The 19127-nt window shown below is 44.7% G+C and overlaps 1 protein-coding gene across 1 annotated transcript; it reads right to left on the bottom strand.

Moving 5' to 3' along the window:
• Window positions 1-14170: 14170 nt before the first annotated feature.
• LOC133763878 (probable lysine-specific demethylase 4F) lies at window positions 14171-16516 on the bottom strand. The gene has a single exon (XM_062197589.1). It carries the CDS (start codon window positions 16514-16516, stop codon window positions 14171-14173), a length of 2346 nt encoding a protein of 781 aa, XP_062053573.1.
• Between the last annotated feature and the right edge of the window lie 2611 nt (window positions 16517-19127).

The following is a 19127-nucleotide window of genomic DNA, read 5'->3' as shown; positions in this document are numbered from 1 at the left end:
TTCGATGTAATAAGCAGCCAATTTTCAGTGTTTAGCTAAGTCAAGATGGTTCAGGATGGAAGAAAAGTCCACCTTTGAAAATCTGAGTTGGTGTTTCTAGGATGTAGCAGGATCCACCAGTTAAGGTATTTTGCAAATAAGGTAATAATCCCTTTTAGGCTTGCTGTGTCACCAGGGGCACTCCACTGTGGGTGGCAGCTTTGTCCAGGCTCTGATGGTCAGTGAGTCTGCAATTGGTACTGTTCCTCAGGTGGTGGCTGGCTCTACCTCCTTGAGGTCTACTGAATAGCCTAGACTTGGGTGGGTGACTCAGATGTAGTTGAGTATATATGAGTGCTGTGTCTAATACAAAATCTGAAAGAAAGAATATAGAAACATTGAAAATTAATGTTTAGAAAAAAGTTAGGAAAGAATTACAAAATAAATACCAGAATGAGAAACTACTATTCCAAAGATAGGCTAAAATGTTATAAGATTATCAATACAAGTGATGGTGTGGATGTGGAACAAGAATCCTCTCTCTACTAGAATGAGCATTTCAGGTATGGAAAGTCAAGACACAAAATTGTCCAACTAGAAGGACCACTATGGGTGAGATCCTAGTGGAAAGAAGTGGTCATCAAAGAAGGGTATACTTTTCTCTGAAGAGAGGAGAGACTTTCCACTTAGCTTATGGCCTGGTCTAAATATTGATGGAGCTTGTGGATTCAAAAGGCTTCCATAGCCTAGGCAAGAGCCTCAGGTGATCACTGATGTCATACATAAGAGTGTTAATTGTTAAAGTAACAAGAGTCACTGTGCACCAACTTCTCATGCAGGACCTATGCTATCAAAGAGTTACATTAGGAGAGTTAGAAGTAAAACCTGTTTTCAAAGATTTATTCCATTTTAGTGTATTAAGTGGAAGGTATTATTATATCTTATAAGTTTCAGTTATGCCAAAGAGTCCAACTCCATGCTTGTTTTCTTGGTGCTTCTTTAATTAATGATTAAGCTTATTCCCAAATATTTATTTTCTTTTAGTATATTAAGTGGAGGATATTCTTATGTCTCATAAACTGCAGTTATGTCTAAGTGCTCCCAAAAGATGTATCATTTTTGGGTGCTTCTTTAAGTGAATTAAGTTTCTCAAAAAAAAAAAGAAATTAATTTCGAGATGGAATGATTTTGAACAGCCCTTATCTTGACTGTTGAGAAACCGGTTTTTTTTTCTTACCAATTATTGAACTCTTTGATTACTGTAAATAATCTTCAGTGTATCAAGTTAGTTGGAAATAGAATTTAGTATAAGATAAGCCTGGGAATTGAAGAGGGAAGAAGAAGAGAGGTCGGAGTGCAGGTGGGGAAGCGAGCAGGGTGCGAAGAATCACTGTATTCCTAAAGTTGCACTTATGAAATGCATGAAGTTTCTATTCCTTAAGTAAAAGATTTCTTTGGGAAAAAAAGAAAACAAAGAGTTACAGCTAATAGAGTTACATCCATAGGAAGGATGGAATTTTAAATAATAGCACCCAGAAGAAAGGGAAATGTAATAAAGTAAACATGGGACTAATACAAAATACATAGCAGGATCACAGACTCAACCTAACCAAACCAATAACATTTAATGTCGGTAGTCAAAACACCAATTAATAGGGAGAGACTCTTGGGACCAGACATTTAGCTTAGCAGTTAAGCACCCACGTCCCACATCGGAGTGCTGAGTTTGATTTTCCTGGCTCTGGATCCTCATTCCAGCTTCCTGCCAAAGTAGATCCTGGAAGGTGGCAGTGATGGCTCAAGTAATTGGGTTCCTGCTACCCATGTGGGAGACTTGGATTGAATTCGCAGCTGCTAGCTCTGGCCACAACCCAGCCCCAGTCACTTACAAAGAGAACCAGAGTGCAGGATATATGTCTGTATAGTCTCTCTCTCTCTCTCTCTCTCTCTCTCTCTCTCTCTCTCTCTTAAATAAGAAAAAAAATTAAGGCAGAGATTGTCAAATTTGATAAAACAAGATCAAACCTATATGCAAGGATAGGAAAGGTCAAAGAGATATTACACTGCTGTTTGGGGAAGGGGGGTGACCCTAGGAATCTAAGCAGCCTCTCGAAGCTAGAAAAGGCAAGGAACACTGCCAGTGGTTTGATTTTGGCCCATTCAAATCCATTTGAGACTTCTGACCTCCACAACTGTAAATGATATATTTGTGTTGCTTTAAACCATTATGTCTGTAGTAATTAGTTACCACAGCAACAGCAAACTAATATAACACCCAACAATATATTCAAAGGACATTATGACAAGACAGTTTCTCCCAGGAATGCAGAGAAGGTTTGTCATTAGATGATCTCTCAGGGGAAAGAGAGAGCTTAAGCTGAGCACAGTTTCTAAGCTCCGGGTTGCTCCACTTCCAATCCAGCTCCCTGCTAACTCACCTGGGAAGGTAGCAGCAGACTACCCAAGTCGTTGGGCCCCTGCCACCCATTTGAGAGGCCTGGATAGAGTTTCAAGCTCTTAGCTTCAGCCTGGCCCAGCCCTGGCTATGGCAGCCATTTGGGGAGTGAATCCACAAAGGGAACATCGGGGTATTTCTCTCTAAGTGCCTTTAAAATAAATAAATAAATCATTTTGAAACAAAAAAAATTTTTTTTGTGTGAAAAACAAAAAGATTATTTATTTGAAAGAGTTTGTGGGTGGGGAGGGGGGCAGAGAGATGTTTTCCATCTGCTGGTTTACTCCCCAAATGACCACAATGGCCAGGGCTGGGCCAGGCTGAAGCCAGGAGTCAGAAGATTCATCTGGTTCTCACAGGTGGGTGGCAGGGACCCAAACACTTGGGCCATCATCTGCTGCTTTCCCAAGGCCATTAGCAGGGAGCTGGATCAGAAGTGGAGCAGTTGGAACGGCAACCCACCCCACACCCATTTTGGGATGCCAGCCTTGCAGAAAGAGACTTTACCCAGTATGCCACAATAATGGCTCCCAAAATCTTTTCTATGATTTTACTGTAAATTCTTTATAGGTTTATAATATATATCAAAACCTTCACTCTTTCTACCTGAAAACTTGCTCTAGAGAAAAAGTGGGGCAGGCGTTTGATGCAGAACTTAAGATGCCACTTGGGACATCTGTATTTTACATTGGCGTACCTGAGTTTGAGTCCTGGCTCCACACCTGATTACAGCTACCTGATAATGTGTATCCGAGGGGGCGGCAGGTGATGGCTTAAGTAGTCAGGACCCTGCCACCCATGCAGGGAACCGGGATTGAGTTCCTGGCTCCTGGTCTTGGCCTGATGCAGCTCTAGCTATTGTGAGAATGTGAGTACTGAACCAGAAGATGGGAGCATGTTCTTCCTCCCTCCTTCCCTCTCTCCCTCCCTCCCTTTCTTCCTTTCTTCCCTCCTTCCTTCTTTCTATTCTTTCTGCTTTCTTCTTTCTTTCCTTTCCTTCTTTCCTTTCTCTTTTTCTCTCCCTACCTCTAAAATAAATATTTGAAAAAGAAAAAGGTGACATTGTTTAGAAAGAGCTCAGTATCAGAAACTTAAATACCATGCTGAAGACTTTCCCTCCCAGGAAATAATAAAATGCTGACTAGGAATATCACATAAGCTCCCATGAATATTCTTATTGAATATACAATTAAAACAAGCTTGAAATTGTGTTCTATAAGTCTCAAAAGGTCTCTCTGAGAAACTGTGTTCTTGCTTCTTTCAACTGAAATGACAAGTAATGGTAAATAATGAGCCGGTCTCTTCAGATATTCCTTATCCACAGTAGCCACAATTATGTGGAATTCTTCATGGAAGGAAACAACAGTTCTGACAATTAAAAAGTATTTTCTTCCTATGAGAATGATCAAAAAAATAATACTTGGGGGCCGGCGCTGTGGTGTAGTGGGTAAAGCCACCGTGTGCAGTGTTGGCATCCCATATGGGCGCCGGCTTGCACCCTGGCTGCACCAATTCTGATCCAGCTCTCTGCTATGGCCTGGAAAAGCAGTAGAAGATGGACCAGGTCCTTGGGCCCCTGCATCTGTGTGGGATGACCCGGAGATATCTCCTGGCTCTTGGCTTTGGATCGGTGCAGCTCCAGCCATTGTGGCCAATTGGGGAGTGAGCCAGCGGATGGAAGACCTTTCTCTCTCTGCCTCTTCTTCTCTCTCTGTATAACTCTGACTTTCAAATAAATAAATAAATCTTTTTTTTAAAAAAAATGCCTCTTAAGCTCCCTAGGGGTGAGTGTGTGTGTGCGTGTGTGTGTATGCAAACATGCGTGTGTGTGTATAGGTATGCATGTGTGTTTTAAGCTAGAGAAGATAAAAAATGGAGTACCTTTAACAATTTGTTTCACTGCAGCCTTTGCCCAAATTATAGGACAACAGCAGAGCCTTTTGTCTTTCATGTTGTATACATATTTACGTTACATTATTTCAGTTGGAGGGTGGTGAGCAAAATGTCTCAGACATTAGCTATTATTTCTCTGACAGTCAACATTTAAGTGCTATTGATTAGTCAAAATTTTCTTCTCAAATTAGGAAAGTTACTTCCCCTTCTTACCATTCATAGAAGACAATAAATATTTTATAGCTCAAAAAAAACCCATTTTATGGAGATAAGTGATTCAAATTTCCCATTTTATTAAATACATTGTTTTTGCTTTTCTACCATTATAACTCTCATTTATACTTACATATTTATTCCTTATGTCAGTATATAAAACAGTATACCAAATAAAACATGAGTTGGGTGAAAGGAAATTCCTCAGATAAGATACTTATCTTGATTTACATTATAGGGTTTAAATATTTTAAAATCTTCAACATATAATGCAAAAATATACCAGAAAGAATGCTTAATTTTAAATCCTCCACATTGAATAACTTTATATTGGAAAAATAATTTTTTTCACTAATTTCATAAAAAAGAAAATGTAGTCCAAATTTTAATTTATATTTTTTGGATTACCACTTGAGCTGATTTTTTTCATGATAATTAACCATTGGTTTTTATCTACTGTATTGTTTCATATTTTTGTCCTATTTTTGCCTATAGGATCCTAGTGCATTTTCTGATCTACTTATATGAACATTTTACATACTACTTAATATTGTATGTATTAAAACATTTATTAGATATGCCAATAACTACTTTTGTTTGTCATTTCTATTTCTTTAACAAAAATTAACACATTTTTATATTTCAGTGTTTTATGTTGTAGATTCTATTTCTCTATCTATATGCAGATAAATATTATTTTCCTATTTATATGTTAATTTACCCTTAATTCTGATTTTGTTTGTGGGGAGTCATTAACTTTCTTGTTTTTAAGAAAGCTTTTATTTAATAAATATATATTTCATAAGTACAGCTTTTGGATTATACACCCCCCCATACCTGCCCTCCCACCCCCATTAACTTTCAAAAGTGGCTTATGGGGTGGTGCTGTCGCACAGTGAGTTAAGCAGCTGCTTGGGATGCCTATCTCCCATACTGGAGCGCCACTTCAAGCCCAGCTGCCCTGCTTCTAATCCAGCTTCCAGCTAATGTAGTCTGTGGGGTAGGGGATGATAACTCAAGTGCCTAGGCTCCTGCCACCCACTTAGAAGACACAAACTCCTGGCTTTGGCCTGGTCCAGCTCTTTCAGCCTGGCTATTCTAGGCATTTTGGGATTGAATCAGCAGATGGAAGATCTCTCTCTCTCTCTCTCTCTCTCTCTCTCTGTTGTTCTGCCTTTCAAGTAGAGGAAAAAAATGAAATAAATATTTTGTGGATGTTGGTATGATGATGGATATAAGGAAAGTATAAATTTGTTTCCTGGACTTTGATAGGTAACTTGTTCATTGTGTGTATTGTTTAGAGCTTTTCTTTGTCCCAGTGTTAAATTTTATATCAATATTAAAAGTCCTGTCTTAAATTGTAGGAAATTGGAGAGCGGCAAGATAATGGAATAGGAAGGGAGCACACTGATAGTCCGAGAAGAGACAGGTTAATAAAAGTGGAGATAACGCAGGTTCAAGGAAGAGTAGGGGAAGAAACAGCTGAGGAAACTCTTCCGGAACTAGTGATTCACAGTGGACCTGCGTGGAGAGCGTGGGAGCCCAAGTTCGGGACACCAGCGGCAGACTCAACACACCAGCGCTGGAACGCAAGGTGAGCCGAACCTCAATAGCCCGAGACACTGGTGGGCAAGCGAAAAGAGGAGACTAGAGGGAACGAGGCTTGAAACTCCGTGGGGAAAAGTTCACCAGGCTAACTAGAAGAGAGAGAGAGAAAACAAAAGTGACCGATATGGACACGAGTTTCTCTCTCTCCGCTCACCTCTCAAAGGCGAGCAAGACAAAGAGCAGGCGGCATTTTGGACATACGTCATAAGCAGGGCGACCTCAGGTCTGCACCGGCCCTGAGCCTAGCAGAAAAAACTGACTCTGGGAGGGGGGGGGGTGGGTGAAATAACAGGAGATTAAGATCTAACTTGGCAACCCAGTGGGAGACTGCAGGAGAATTGGAGCCCACACTGAGGGCAACAGAGATTCCCTGTGTGGTCCTTGGGAAAGAGCTTCTGATCTCTGGCTCCTGTGGGTATATCATTCCCCTGCTAACTACCTCCAATTCCATTCAGCTGTGTGGAATTACTTCCCTTTTGAATAATAATAAAAAAAGAATGAAAGCAAGAGAGACTTATCACGCCTAACCTGGGAGTGTCACCTTTGGCACACCCTCAACCCTGAGGAACCAAACAGAGCTCTCAGGCCACACCCATCTCAAGCTGCTAAGGCTCCTCAAAAGCAGACAGTCCACTTAACACAGCCATAGTATAACAAGAAAAAACACCACAGTGAAGAAGCCAAATATCTCCAACATGCCAAACAACAAACGCAAAAACTGAGGTAACAAGAACAAGGAAGACACTATGATGCCCCCAAATGAAAAAGACACCCCAACTCAAGATTTTGAAGATGATGAGATAGAAGAAATGCAAGAAGCGGATCTCAAAAAATTGATAAGAACGTTAAGAAGTTCTCAAAAACAAATTCTTGAACTACAGAAATCCTTTATGGACAAGATAGAAAATCTCTCTCATGAAAATGAAATATTAAGGAGGAATCAAAATGAAATGAAACAACTAGTAGAACAAGAAACTGTGATAGTGACGAGAAATCATACTGAAATGAAGAATTCAATAGATCAAATGACAAACACATTAGAGAGCCTTAAAAACAGAATGGGCGAAGCAGAAGAGAGAATATCGGACTCAGAAGACAGAGAACAGGAAAGGAAACAGGCAAACCAAAGAAAAGAAGAGGATATTAGAAATCTAAAAAATTTTGTTGGGAATCTACAGGATACTATTAAAAAACCCAACATTCGGGTTCTAGGAGTTCCTGAAGGCATGGAGAGGGAGAAAGGATTAGAAGGCCTTTTTAGTGAGATACTAGCAGAAAATTTCCCAGGTTTGGAGAAGGACAGAGACATCTTAGTACAGGAAGCTCATAGAACCCCTAGTAAACATGACCCAAAGAGATCCTCACCACGACATGTTGTAATCAAACTCACCACAGTGAAACATACAGAAAAGATTCTAAAATGTGCAAGAGAGAAATGTCAGATTACTCTCAGAGGATCTCCAATTAGACTCACAGCAGACTTCTCATCAGAAACCCTACAAGCTAGAAGGGAATGGCGAGACATAGCCCACGTACTAAGAGAGAAAAACTGCCAGCCCAGAATATTATATCCTGCAAAGCTCTCATTTGTGAATGAAGGTGAAATAAAGACTTCATAGCAAACAGAAATTGAAAGAATTTGTTGCCACTCGTCCTGCCCTGCAAAAGATGCTTAAAGATGTGTTACACACAGAAACACAGAAACATGGTCATCAATATGAAAGAAGGTAAAGGAAGGAAACCTCACAGCAAAAGATCACAGGAAGCTCAATTTCTCTTTGACATAGAATTAAACTCTGATGCTCTGTTAAAGCAATGTATTAAAGTAATCTATTATGTTCTCTTGATGTCTGTTAAATTCTAATTGTTCAAAAACAGCTGCATTTTTATTAAGAGCTATGGATTATTTAAATATGTGCTTATTTTCAAAGATTTGAATAATCACCTTGTAACAATGATCAATTGGGTCTATGTTATGTTATGAGTTTAAGGAATCTTATTTCAACCAGATATTTTGGATTTTGAGCCTTCTTGGCATTCTTGACAGGCATTCAAAAAATCAAAGTTCCAAACAATCTGGACTCTAAAATTTCCAGTAAATCTTGGACTTTGGTTTTTCCAGTTTGGGCCCAACTAAAAAAATCGAAGGACCTATGTCTCTCATCGTATAGAGACACCAACTAGTCAGGCTATTTGGATTATATTAGAAGTACTGTCAAGATGTGACGTGGTACTAAATTTTAAGTTTCTATAATGGAAAATGCTATTAATACAAATGTTTGAGAATTAAAAAGTCTAATGATCTTGTGTTACTAGACATGATAGTTATCTTAATGAGAAAGCCACAGAGGCCTAAAGGGTTAAATAAGGGTTAAATACTTGTAAAATCCTACAGGTGCTTTCAAAAATACTGTGAAGTAAGCAAGTGCCTCTTGTTGGTTGATGAGTTTATAATTTTAAACATGGCAACTTAAAGTCTTTTGTCATCCACAGTTATATAGGATTTGCTGCTCATAAAACTAAAGCGTTGTTGGTTCTGGGTTTAGCTGTCCTCCTATAGGTTCCTATGGACTTTTTCCAGCCACTTCTATTGTATTCAGTACTTTGGGATGGCTCTGTAAACAGATGAAGCCAATAATGTATTAACAGTACCAACTGAGAGAAAGTATGGTTAACTGAGGTTACTAAAAACAAAAGGAATTCAAATCAATTGGCAATCTACAAAAAGAGTTAAAGATTTTAAAAGCTATTATTAAAATTGCTATATTGGTCTATTATGTTAGGTTATATGTGTGTACATATTGTATGTCACATGGGAAAATTTTATTAAGAGTTTTATTTTAATTGGCTTATAGATAAGATTGTCCATAAATTTAAGCTGCTAAAATTAATCAAAGATACATTTTAATTCATGTGACCTGAATCTCTGCATCATATGTTTTATACTTGTTGGTAGAAAGAAACTAAAAACATTTAAATGGTTGTGCTTAAGTTTACTGGTTAGACAAACTACACCATGTTAGATATTTAAGAGGTGTTTTCAAATACATGATTCTTAAAATTTATAGAAGGCATTGGACCTTCTGGTAAATGTTTTATTAAGTTGTTATCTAATGGTTGAAACTGTTTGCTAAGTTTTCATGGGATATTGCTATTGTCAGCAAGCAATCTAGGACTTGCTCCCTCATTTCTCTATTCTAAGCCCAACTTGTTCTTTCATTTCTCTATTCCCCTCAAGGTAGGAAACTAATTCTATTATGAAGGAATCTGTAGGATGCACAATTTAATCTTTTGACCTTATAAAAGAGATGGCTAACATTTTTCTGTAATAGCATAGCCAAAATAAGAGCTTAAATTATAATTTCATAGCTAGATTTACTTCACCATCAGCGAAGTGAACAGTAAGTAGAAAAAACCTCCCTTTCAGACTAAAGGGAAAGAAAGTTTTAAAGTGAGAATATAATTTTCCTCATGGGCATTGTCTACCTTAGAAAAACTACTACAGAACATGCCTGTGACTATAGACTTGTAGTTCAGGCCACCGAAGATTAGAGATGGGACTTGGGCACTCCCTTGACTTGCATCCTCTGGTCTGCTTTAACAAAAACCAGGAGGAAAAGAAAGCTAGGCATCAGAAGCAATGGGTGGCAGGTCTATTAATGGCTGATCTGTACAGTGATCTGCCCTCAAGGAGACCCAACAGGCCAGTCCACTGCAGTGGCTTTCAATTTGGTAAGCCTGGGCTTCAGCAAAAGTCAGCTTGCGAAGAGCCCTGGCAGCTCTGCCAAGAGTTGGATCACTGGAAATGGACCTGCCCTGGAGTCGAAGGATGCCCAGGTCAGAGCCAAAGATCTTATTGGCTCTAAGCTGAAAAGCCCTACACTCAGCACAACTTCCAAAGTGACCACTGCAGCTGAGGGGACGGCCAACCAGGGTCATCAACATTGCAGGCAGAACTGTAAATTTCTTGTTAGAGATGCCCCCTGCCTTTTCCTGGCCAGCTCTCCTCCAGGCCTGCTAAGTAATGAAAGTCAACAGAGTGCCTTCCCCTAGGAGGTTCACACCTCCCTTAGGATATACCCCATGTGAAGAGATAGGTCTGGGCCTCTTAACTTACAAGGCCTAAGCCCAACAGATTATTATGAAGCCCCTCAGTCAGGTTCTATTTGCCTCTCAATCAGAAAACTTAATTGTAGCTTAGGCAGCACCTTTATTAGCTCCCCTAATAATGACTCTGTCCTTTGTTCTAGGCCCTGTCTAGCGCACTTGGGCTTCATTCCTTCGTAATCATAACCTCTACTCTATCACCAATGGCTCTACTCCCAACCTGTGTGTACTGATGGTCCTCTTCCCCACTTAATGCTGGTTAATGCCACTCTTAGGATCATTGGTTACTATCCTCACCCTGTCTTTTATGACCTTGTCTAAATATGATCAGAGTTGGCAATCTTGGTAGGCTTCCATAGCCTTGGCAACTCATGACGACAGCCTAGGGTGGTTACTGGCGCCATAAACTAGAGGGTCAATTTGTTGGGTCAACAACAGGAGTCACTGTGCACTTGATCCTCATGTGGGATCTCTGTCCTTAATGTGCTGCACATTTTGATTTAATGCTATAACTAGTACACAAACAGTATGTTTCACTTTGTGTTTCTATGTGGGTGCAAACTGTTGAAATCTTAACTTAATATATACTAAATTGATCTTCTGAATATAAAGAGAATTGAAAATGAATCTTGATGTGAATAGAAGGGCAGAGGGAACGGTAGAGGGGAGGGTTGCGGGAGGGAGGGAAGTTATAGCAGGGGGAAGCCGTTGTAATCCATAAGCTGTACATTGGAAATTTATATTCATTAAATAAAAGTTAAAAAATTTAAAAAATTGTAGGAAATTTTTTGTCCCTTGTTTTATGATTTATCTACACCTTTCTTTCTGTACATTAAATACTGTTAATTGCAAGTCAGTCTCTCATGTATTGGAACTCTAATTTTCTTACTTTTTTTTTCTAACAACTTTATCATTATACTGCATCATCTGAAAAATTTCCTCGTTTTTGTCTTCCAAATCCCTTCATATTTGTTATTTTCATTTATCAAACTTTTAACTTTAATAGATCATTTATGGTTCCTTAGTTTTACTTTAAGATTTATTTAATTGAATGGCACAGAGAGAAATTTTCCATCTTTTAGAAGATCCTTCATATTTAAGAAAAAGACTAATTCAGTAGAAAGGATTAAAGTGAGTTCAGTAGGAAAGGACTAAAGTGAAGAAGGTGGAGGCAAGGCTGTGTTGCCTCCACTTAGGGCTCCAGCATCCCACAGCTGTGCGGGACTCCTGGCTGCTCTGCTTCCAATGCAGCTCCCTGCTAGCCTACCTGGAAGATCTGCTCTTCGCTCTGTCTTCCCCTCTCTCGGTCTCTCTGCCTTTCAAATAAATTAAGAGGACTCCACTTAATAAGTAGATGTTGTGTATGTGACTACATAGCAAAAACCTTTTTTTTTTTTTTTTTTTTTTGTGACAGGCAGAGTGGATAGTGAGAGAGAAAGAGAGACAGAGAAAAAGGTCTTCCTTTTTACTGTTGGTTCACCTGCCAATGGCCGCTGCGGCCGGCGAATCTCGCTGATCCGAAGCCAGGAGCCAGGTGCTTCTCCTGGTCTCCCATGCGGGTGCAGGGCTCAATGACTTGGGCCATCCTCAACTCCTTCCCTGGCCATAGCAGAGAGCTGGCCTGGAAGAGGGGCAACCAGGATAGAATCCGGCACACCAACCGGGACTAGAACCCGGTGTGCCCGTGCTGAAAGGCGGAGGAATAGCCTGTTAAGCCACGGCGCTGGCCAAAAACCTTTTATTTATTTATTTATTTTTTAAAGAAGAAGACAAAAAGTGATTATGTTACGCAGCTAACTACCCAGCACTGAGAATCTAACTGGCACCCATACGGGATGCTGCCATTGTAGGTGGTGGTGTTGCCCACTAGGCCATAGCACCAGTCCCATGATTAGGTATTACACAATACACACATGCATCAAGCATCACACAGCATCACATTAATATGTGCAATGTGATACATCCACTACATTTTTATTAAATTAATAAAATCGCATTGAACTAGTGTCTTATGCACGCAGAACTTGACGATAAGCAACTATTTCTAATGTATGTATCCATTTGTCATTCTAATTTCAGTGTGCTCATTCAATTCATAAAAATGTTTATAGTAGAATAGCGTGTCATGTGCTGGCAGCAGCCTCCCTCAAGTGTACTTCAAAGCTTTGTAGAAGGGGCCAGCGCTGTGGCACAGGGGTAAAGACAATGTCTAGGATCTATGGGGCCCACATCCCACATGGGTGCTGGTTCCAGTCTGGGCTACTCCTCATCAGGTCCAGCTCCCTGTTAATGTACCTGGGTATGCCACAGAGGATGGCCCCAGGACTGCACCCACGTGGGAGACCTGGAAGCAGCTCCTGGCTCCTGGCTCCTGGCTCCTGGCTCCTGGCTCCTGGTTCCTGGCTCCTGGCTCCTGGCTTAGGATCGTCTCAGCTCTGGACGTTGAGGCCATGAGGGAGTGAACCAGAGGATCACTGCCTCTCTCTAACTCTGCCTTTCAAATAAATGAGTACATCTTTCAAACAGAGAAGAATAGAGCTTGAAAAATGTGTCTGTGAATGCACACTTGATCATTCAAACTGTTCTTCCCAAGTTTTTATCAACTGAAACCCTCTCTGCCTAGGAGGACAATTTACGCTTTTCACTTTTTCAAGCTCTGGAGGAGTATCAACAGTTGAGTTTTGTCCCATGGAGTGAGCGTGCAGTGGTATGTCATTCAGATTTGCATATGCAGGGACACTGCTGTGGCAGAGCAGGGAAAAGCCACTGCCAGTCCTGCAAGCATCCCATATGGGCGCCGATTGAGTCCAGGATGCTAAACTTCCAATCTAGCTCTCTGCTGTGGCCTGGGGAAGCAGTGCAGATGGCCCAAGTGCTTGGGCCCCTGCATAGCCGTCAGAGACCTGGAAGAGTCTCCTGGCTCCTGGCTTTGGAGCGCCACAGCTCTGGCCCTTGCAGCCACTTGGGGAGTGAACCAGCAGATGGAAGACCTCTCTTTCTCTCTCTCCTGCTCTCTCTCTCTCTCTCTCTCTCTCTGCCTCTCCTTCTCTCTCCATTGAACTCTGAATTTCAAGCAAATAACTAAATCTTATAAAAAAATTAACATCTACTTCCTCTTGGCAGATGTGCCCATGAGCATTTTACTGAAGAGTCCGGGGCTGTAATTCTGGGCAGCCAAGAATCCCTCTTAGGGTGAAAACTTGGGGGAACAAAAGGGAGAAGAGACTCTCCCCCTCTCGAGTTGTCCTGCTGTTCACTTTCTATCCACTCAGCAACAATATACATTTCATCTCATGCCTTCCAGCACATATAACTCTACATTTTGGATTAGTTATGCCTCTACATTCTATGAATTCTTGCTAGAAATGTATCAAGTAGTCTCATTAAGTACAATGCTGACTTTGGTGTTAAATAATTGACTAAATAAAAAGTCTGCATCTTAAGAGGGTATGCAGCTTCCTCATGGTATGTGTCTCAAACAAAGCCTACCTTGGGATGAATTTTGTCAGGTGCCTATTGGCATTCATGAGTAGTTGATCCTATCACTTTTGTTCTGACTCCATTTCTAAGATCAGCTTATTCCTATGTTTTCTTCTTTAAACCAGCTTAGGAAAAAAGCTTACACTAAATTCATTCAGTGAAGTTTATTGGAGCAATTACAAAAACTTAAGCAACAAGAATACAAAAATACAAAAATTCACTACCTTTCATCTACACTGCTTCATATACAATTTAAGTTTAGAAAGACGTCAAGGAGTTCAGTCTATATGCACGAGGAATACATAAGAGGCAGAAATCAGAAATGCCAGTTAGGTACAAGGTCTCCAGGGGGACAGGCCAGGACGATTCCTCCCGGGGCTGGGAACTTTACAGGCTCTGAGGGTCAGGGGCCACTGCACAGTCCAGAGCAGATGGTCAAGGGCTCAGGAGCTTAAGAGCATTCAGTGGTGCTGGACTTGGCTCATGCCACCAGAAAGCGCCTCCCTGTGGCTTGAGCCAGAGGGGACTGGCATCAGGAACAGAAGGGCCGGGGGCAACCAGAGACGCAGCCAAGGATCTGGAGGCACAAGTGTGGCACACGACCCCATCCTCTGCCTGATTCACAGGAGATGCCCAGTCCCCAGCATGGTCCCTGCAGAAGCTTCTGAAAGGCTGCACGGTGGTGCTGGGAGGAGTCAGCGGCACCACGTCAGGGAGATCCACGGTGATGCTGTCCAAGGAGAGCAGGCAAGGGCCCGGGTGCATCGGGGCATGGGGATCCAGCGGGGGCCCCAAGGCTTGAAGATCCGGGGCACAGCAACATCCCGAAGCCTCGGCAGGAAACCGGCGCTCAGGACTCTGAGTAGCACTGATCTCTGAAGCTCCATCATAGGGCAGGGGCAGAGCCTCCGCGCCAGCCTCTGTGTGTGCAGAGAGGGACAACAGCCGCCTCTTGGGTGGAGCCTCCAGGCTGGGCTCCTCAGCTTGCAGTGGCCGAGGACGCCGACCACGACCGCGACCATGACCACGACCACGACCGCGACCACGACCATGACCACGACCACGACCAGCTCTAGCAGCTGACAGGCGTACAGCCTCGGCAGACAGAGCTGGAGTCGGTAACCGGGCAGGACTGGGCTGCCTGGACCTGCGAACGTCAGTCTGGGATTTGACTTCATTGCTGCTGCCGAGAGACCACTGAGATCCGGCGCCCACAGCAGCTGCTCGACGGGTGCTAGCAGAGGCCGGCACAGGCCCAGTGGAACAAGCCTGGGGCGAGGAAAGCTGCCTGAGGCCCAGGGCCGCCCTCCAGAGCCCGCGATCCTGCCTACACGCCCTCAGCTCCTGGCTGGTGCACAACTCGCGGCTGGGGCGCGGCTTCAGGCAGCTGCGTGCTTTCTGGCTGGTGCCTGGCTGCTGACTGGTGCCCGGCTCCTGGCAGATGCTTGGCCCCTGGCTGGTGAGAAGCGTCCGGCTGCTGTGAGGTTCCTCACTGCTGCGTGGCTCCTGGCGGGTGCTTGGCCCATGGCTGGTGAGAAGCATCCGGCTGCTGTGAGGTTCCTCACTGCTGCGTGGCTCCTGGCGGGTGCTTGGCCCCTGGCTGGTGAGAAGCGTCTGGCTGGTGTGAGGTTCCTCACTGCTGCGTGGCTCCTGGCGGATGCTTGGCCCCTGGCTGGTGAGAAGCGTCTGGCTGGTGCCTGGCTCCCGGCTCGTGTGTGGCTCCTGGCTTGTTTGGCCCATGGGCTCCGGAAGGTGCACACCGCCACGGCCTTGCCCGCGTTTCCACAGCTCGTAGCGCTCGGGTTGCAGGATACGAACGAAGGGGTCCATGTCAAAGGTGACCCTGGCCTCCCCGCAGCTGCACTGAGAGGCCACTTTGCCATACTCGATCCAGCGCGGGGTGGCGAAATTGATGGCTTCGGCGCAGTTGAAGCCGTGGTTGAAGCCCGCGTGGTAGCCGTAGGGAAAGGTGACCATGAACTCGCCAGCCTGCTGAGTGACGCGGCGGAAGGGGATGGCGTTCTGCCGCAGGACGCTGGGCGAGATGAGGGCCACCTTGTGCCGCAGGAAGGCCTGGCAGCTGCGGGAACTGCCCGGGAACAGCTGCCCGGCCAGGCGTTCCAGGCGCCGCCCGTGCTCCGGGGGCACCGCGTACCACGTTTTGGGCTCCCCGAAGTGCAGGTAGTTGATGCTGTACAGGTCCATGTCCTCCGTGTGCCAGGCGAACGTGGTCTTCCACATGCCAAAGTACAGGTAGGGCGTGTTGACTCCCTCGATGACCACGCCGCACTCCTGTGCCAGCAGGTCCAGAGGCGAGCCCAGGCGCCTGAGGTTCCAGTGTGCCGTGTTCTCATCAAACAGAGAGCCGCTGACGTCAGCGCCGTAGATCGGGGCACCAAAGGCACGGCTCTTCCAGTACTTTTGCTCCAACTCTTCAAAAGTCAGGTGCGCTGGGGTCTGGTATTTTGTGCTGGTGGCCAGTTGGCGGTACTGTCTCAGGGTCATGGCTCTCCTCTTTCTATGGAACTGAGTAAAGACACCTGCCCCGCCATAGGCCACCTGCTGGAGGGGGCGGGCTATCAAGAAGTCATCCATGTCATCGTAGCTCTGTCTGGCCCTCCACTCCTTGGGTGGGATGACCTTGGCCAGGCCTCCTCGGTGTGCACCCTGAGATTCCATCTGAGCGATAAAGTGGTTGAAGTCCATAAACTCCTCCATGGTTGGGTAGAAGGTCATGATGTGGCAGCTGGGGTTCTGGGGGCCGGAGCTCTCAGACATCATGGCTGCAAGACAGGAAACTGGGTGACTCTGAGTCCCCAGGTGTGTTCTAGATTGTCCCCCCAGAGTATCTTCTCTACATAGTCTCCCATTAGGAAAGATTGATTTATTCATTTGAGAGGCAGAACGACAGAAACACACACAACAAGCATACACACACACACACACTCAGAGAGAGAGAGAGAGAGAAACAGAGAGGGAGGTCTTCCATCTGCCTGTTCACTCCCCAAATGGCCTCAACAGCCTGAGCTGGGCCCATCCAAACCTGGAGCTGCTTCTGCATCTCCCCCGTGGGTACAGTGGGTCAGAGCACTTGGATCTCCTTCCACTGCTTCCCGAGGCCATCTCAGGGAGCAGGGTTGAGAGTAGAGCCATTGGAACTCCAAGCAGAGCCCATTTGGGATGCTTCCCCCTAGGCGGAGGATTAACCACCTGAGCTAGAGCGCCAGCCTGCCCCTCTCTGCCGATTTGCTACGTGGTTTCCTTTCTATGTGAAGCCCTAACAGAGATCGAAATGTGGAGAAATGAGAAGGTCTCTTTTCCAGGCTTGTTAATGTCATAGCAGAACCCAAGGAGGGAAGACCTCTTTCCCTCCCTGTCTCTCCATCTCTCTGTCTTAGCCCTGCCACTCAATAAATAAATACATGTTTGAAAAACTCCGTGAATTCTCCTACAGAAGAGTACACCGAGCAACACGAAGAGAACAGAGAGACAATGCACATAAAGCATATAGGATACCATAGGTGGCATTGATAAAGGTCTCCCAAAGGCGTTTTCAAAGTTCCAATTGAGTCTGAAACACTTTTGGCATAAGGACTTTCTCTAAAGCACAGGTCTCAAATACGGTCTAACAGAATAAGAAATTGAGCTACCTGCCGTGGACAAAATCCTGATGCAGGGGAACACACTCTAGGACTCAGAGAGAGGTGGATTCCCGTGGCCGCTGCAGTCCCAATGAGGCTCCATCTCTCCGCGCTTCTGGCTTTATACCTGAGCAAGGTTCGAATCCAATCAGCGCTCAGCTCACCAAATCCCAGAGTTCGGTTTCCCTCTGACAGCCCAGGTTCATTTTGCCCCACCCTATTTGTTGACATTTCTAGCCAAACACAAAGGAGCATCAGAGTGGAAAATCCAGTGTTGCGGACAGGCAACCTTGACAGATACAAATAAAGAAATCCCAGATAGCAATATGAATATCAAAGGAAAGTAGAGGGTACTCTGTTAAAAGCTTCATTGGGAAGGAAGAGTGACAGAAACCTGTCTTGCATCTGCTGGCTCCCTCCCCAGCTGGGAGCCACAGGCAGGGCTGGGCCAGGATGACCCCAGCAAGCAGGAATTCCATCCTGGTCTCCCCCAAGAGGGGCAGGGGCCCAAGCACTTGGGCCATTCCTACAGCTTTCCCAGGTGCAGGGGCAGAAAGCTGGAGTGGAAGGGGAGTGGCCGGAACACGCACTATGGGAGGTCAGCGCTGTAGGGTGTGAACACACACAATGCCCCAAGGGGACATTTTACACAAAGGCCCTTTACTAGTTTTGGAAAAGTCCTTATGAAATTACAATTATTTTAGGGTTAAAAATTGATACAGAAACATAGATTTTCTTGATACTTTTTTTTTTTTTTTTTGGACAGGCAGAGTTAGACAGAGAGAGAGAGGCAGAGAGAAAGGTCTTCCTTCCGTTGATTCACCCCTCAAATGGCTGCTATGGCTGTCGGGCTGGGGCTGGCACATTGTGCCGATCCGAAGCCAAGAGCATGGTGCCTCCTCCTGGTCTCCCATGTGGGTGCAGGGCCCAAGGACCTGGGCCATCCTCCACTGCCTTCCTGGGCCACAGCAGAGAGCTGGACTGGAAGACTAGCAACCGGGACAGAATCCGGGGCCCCTACTGGGACTAGAACTGGGGGTGGAGGCACCACAGGCAGAGGGTTAGCCAAGTGAGCCTCAGCGCCAGCCTCTTAATACATTTCTAGCAACTTTTAGAAGATCCTTCATCTTTATGTAAAGGACTAATTCAGCAGAAAGGATTAAAGTGAGTTCAGTAGGAAAGGACTAAAGTGAAGAAGGTGGGGGCAAGGCTGTGTTGCCTCCACTTAGGGCTCCAGCATCCCACAGCTGTGCGGGACTCCTGGCTGCTCTGCTTCCAATGCAGCTCCCTGCTAGCCTACCTGGAAGATCTGCTCTTTGCTCTGTCTTCCCCTCTCTCGGTCACTCTGCCTTTCAAATAAATTAAGAGGACTCCACTTAATAAGTAGATGTTGTGTATGTGACTACATAGCAAAAACCTTTTTTCTTTTTTTGACAGGCAGAGTGGTTAGGAGAGAGAAAGAGAGACAGAGAAAAAGGTCTTCCTTTTTGCCGTTGGTTCACCCGCCAATGGCCGCTGCGGCCGGCGAATCTCGCAGATCCGAAGCCAGGAGACAGGTGCTTCTCCTGGTCTCCCATGCAGGTGCAGGGCTCAACGACTTGGGCCATCCTCCACTGCCTTCCCTGGCCATAGCAGAGAGCTGGCCTGGAAGAGGGGCAACCAGGATAGAATCCGGCACACCAACCGGGACTAGAACCCGGTGTGCCAGTGCTGAAAGGCGGAGGATTAGCCTGTTAAGCCACGGCGCCGGT

Source organism: Lepus europaeus, chromosome 7 (assembly GCF_033115175.1).
Source record: "Lepus europaeus isolate LE1 chromosome 7, mLepTim1.pri, whole genome shotgun sequence".
Taxonomy (NCBI): domain Eukaryota; kingdom Metazoa; phylum Chordata; class Mammalia; order Lagomorpha; family Leporidae; genus Lepus; species Lepus europaeus.
Note: the sequence above shows the minus strand (reverse complement) of the source record. Positions and strands in the feature narration are given on the sequence as shown.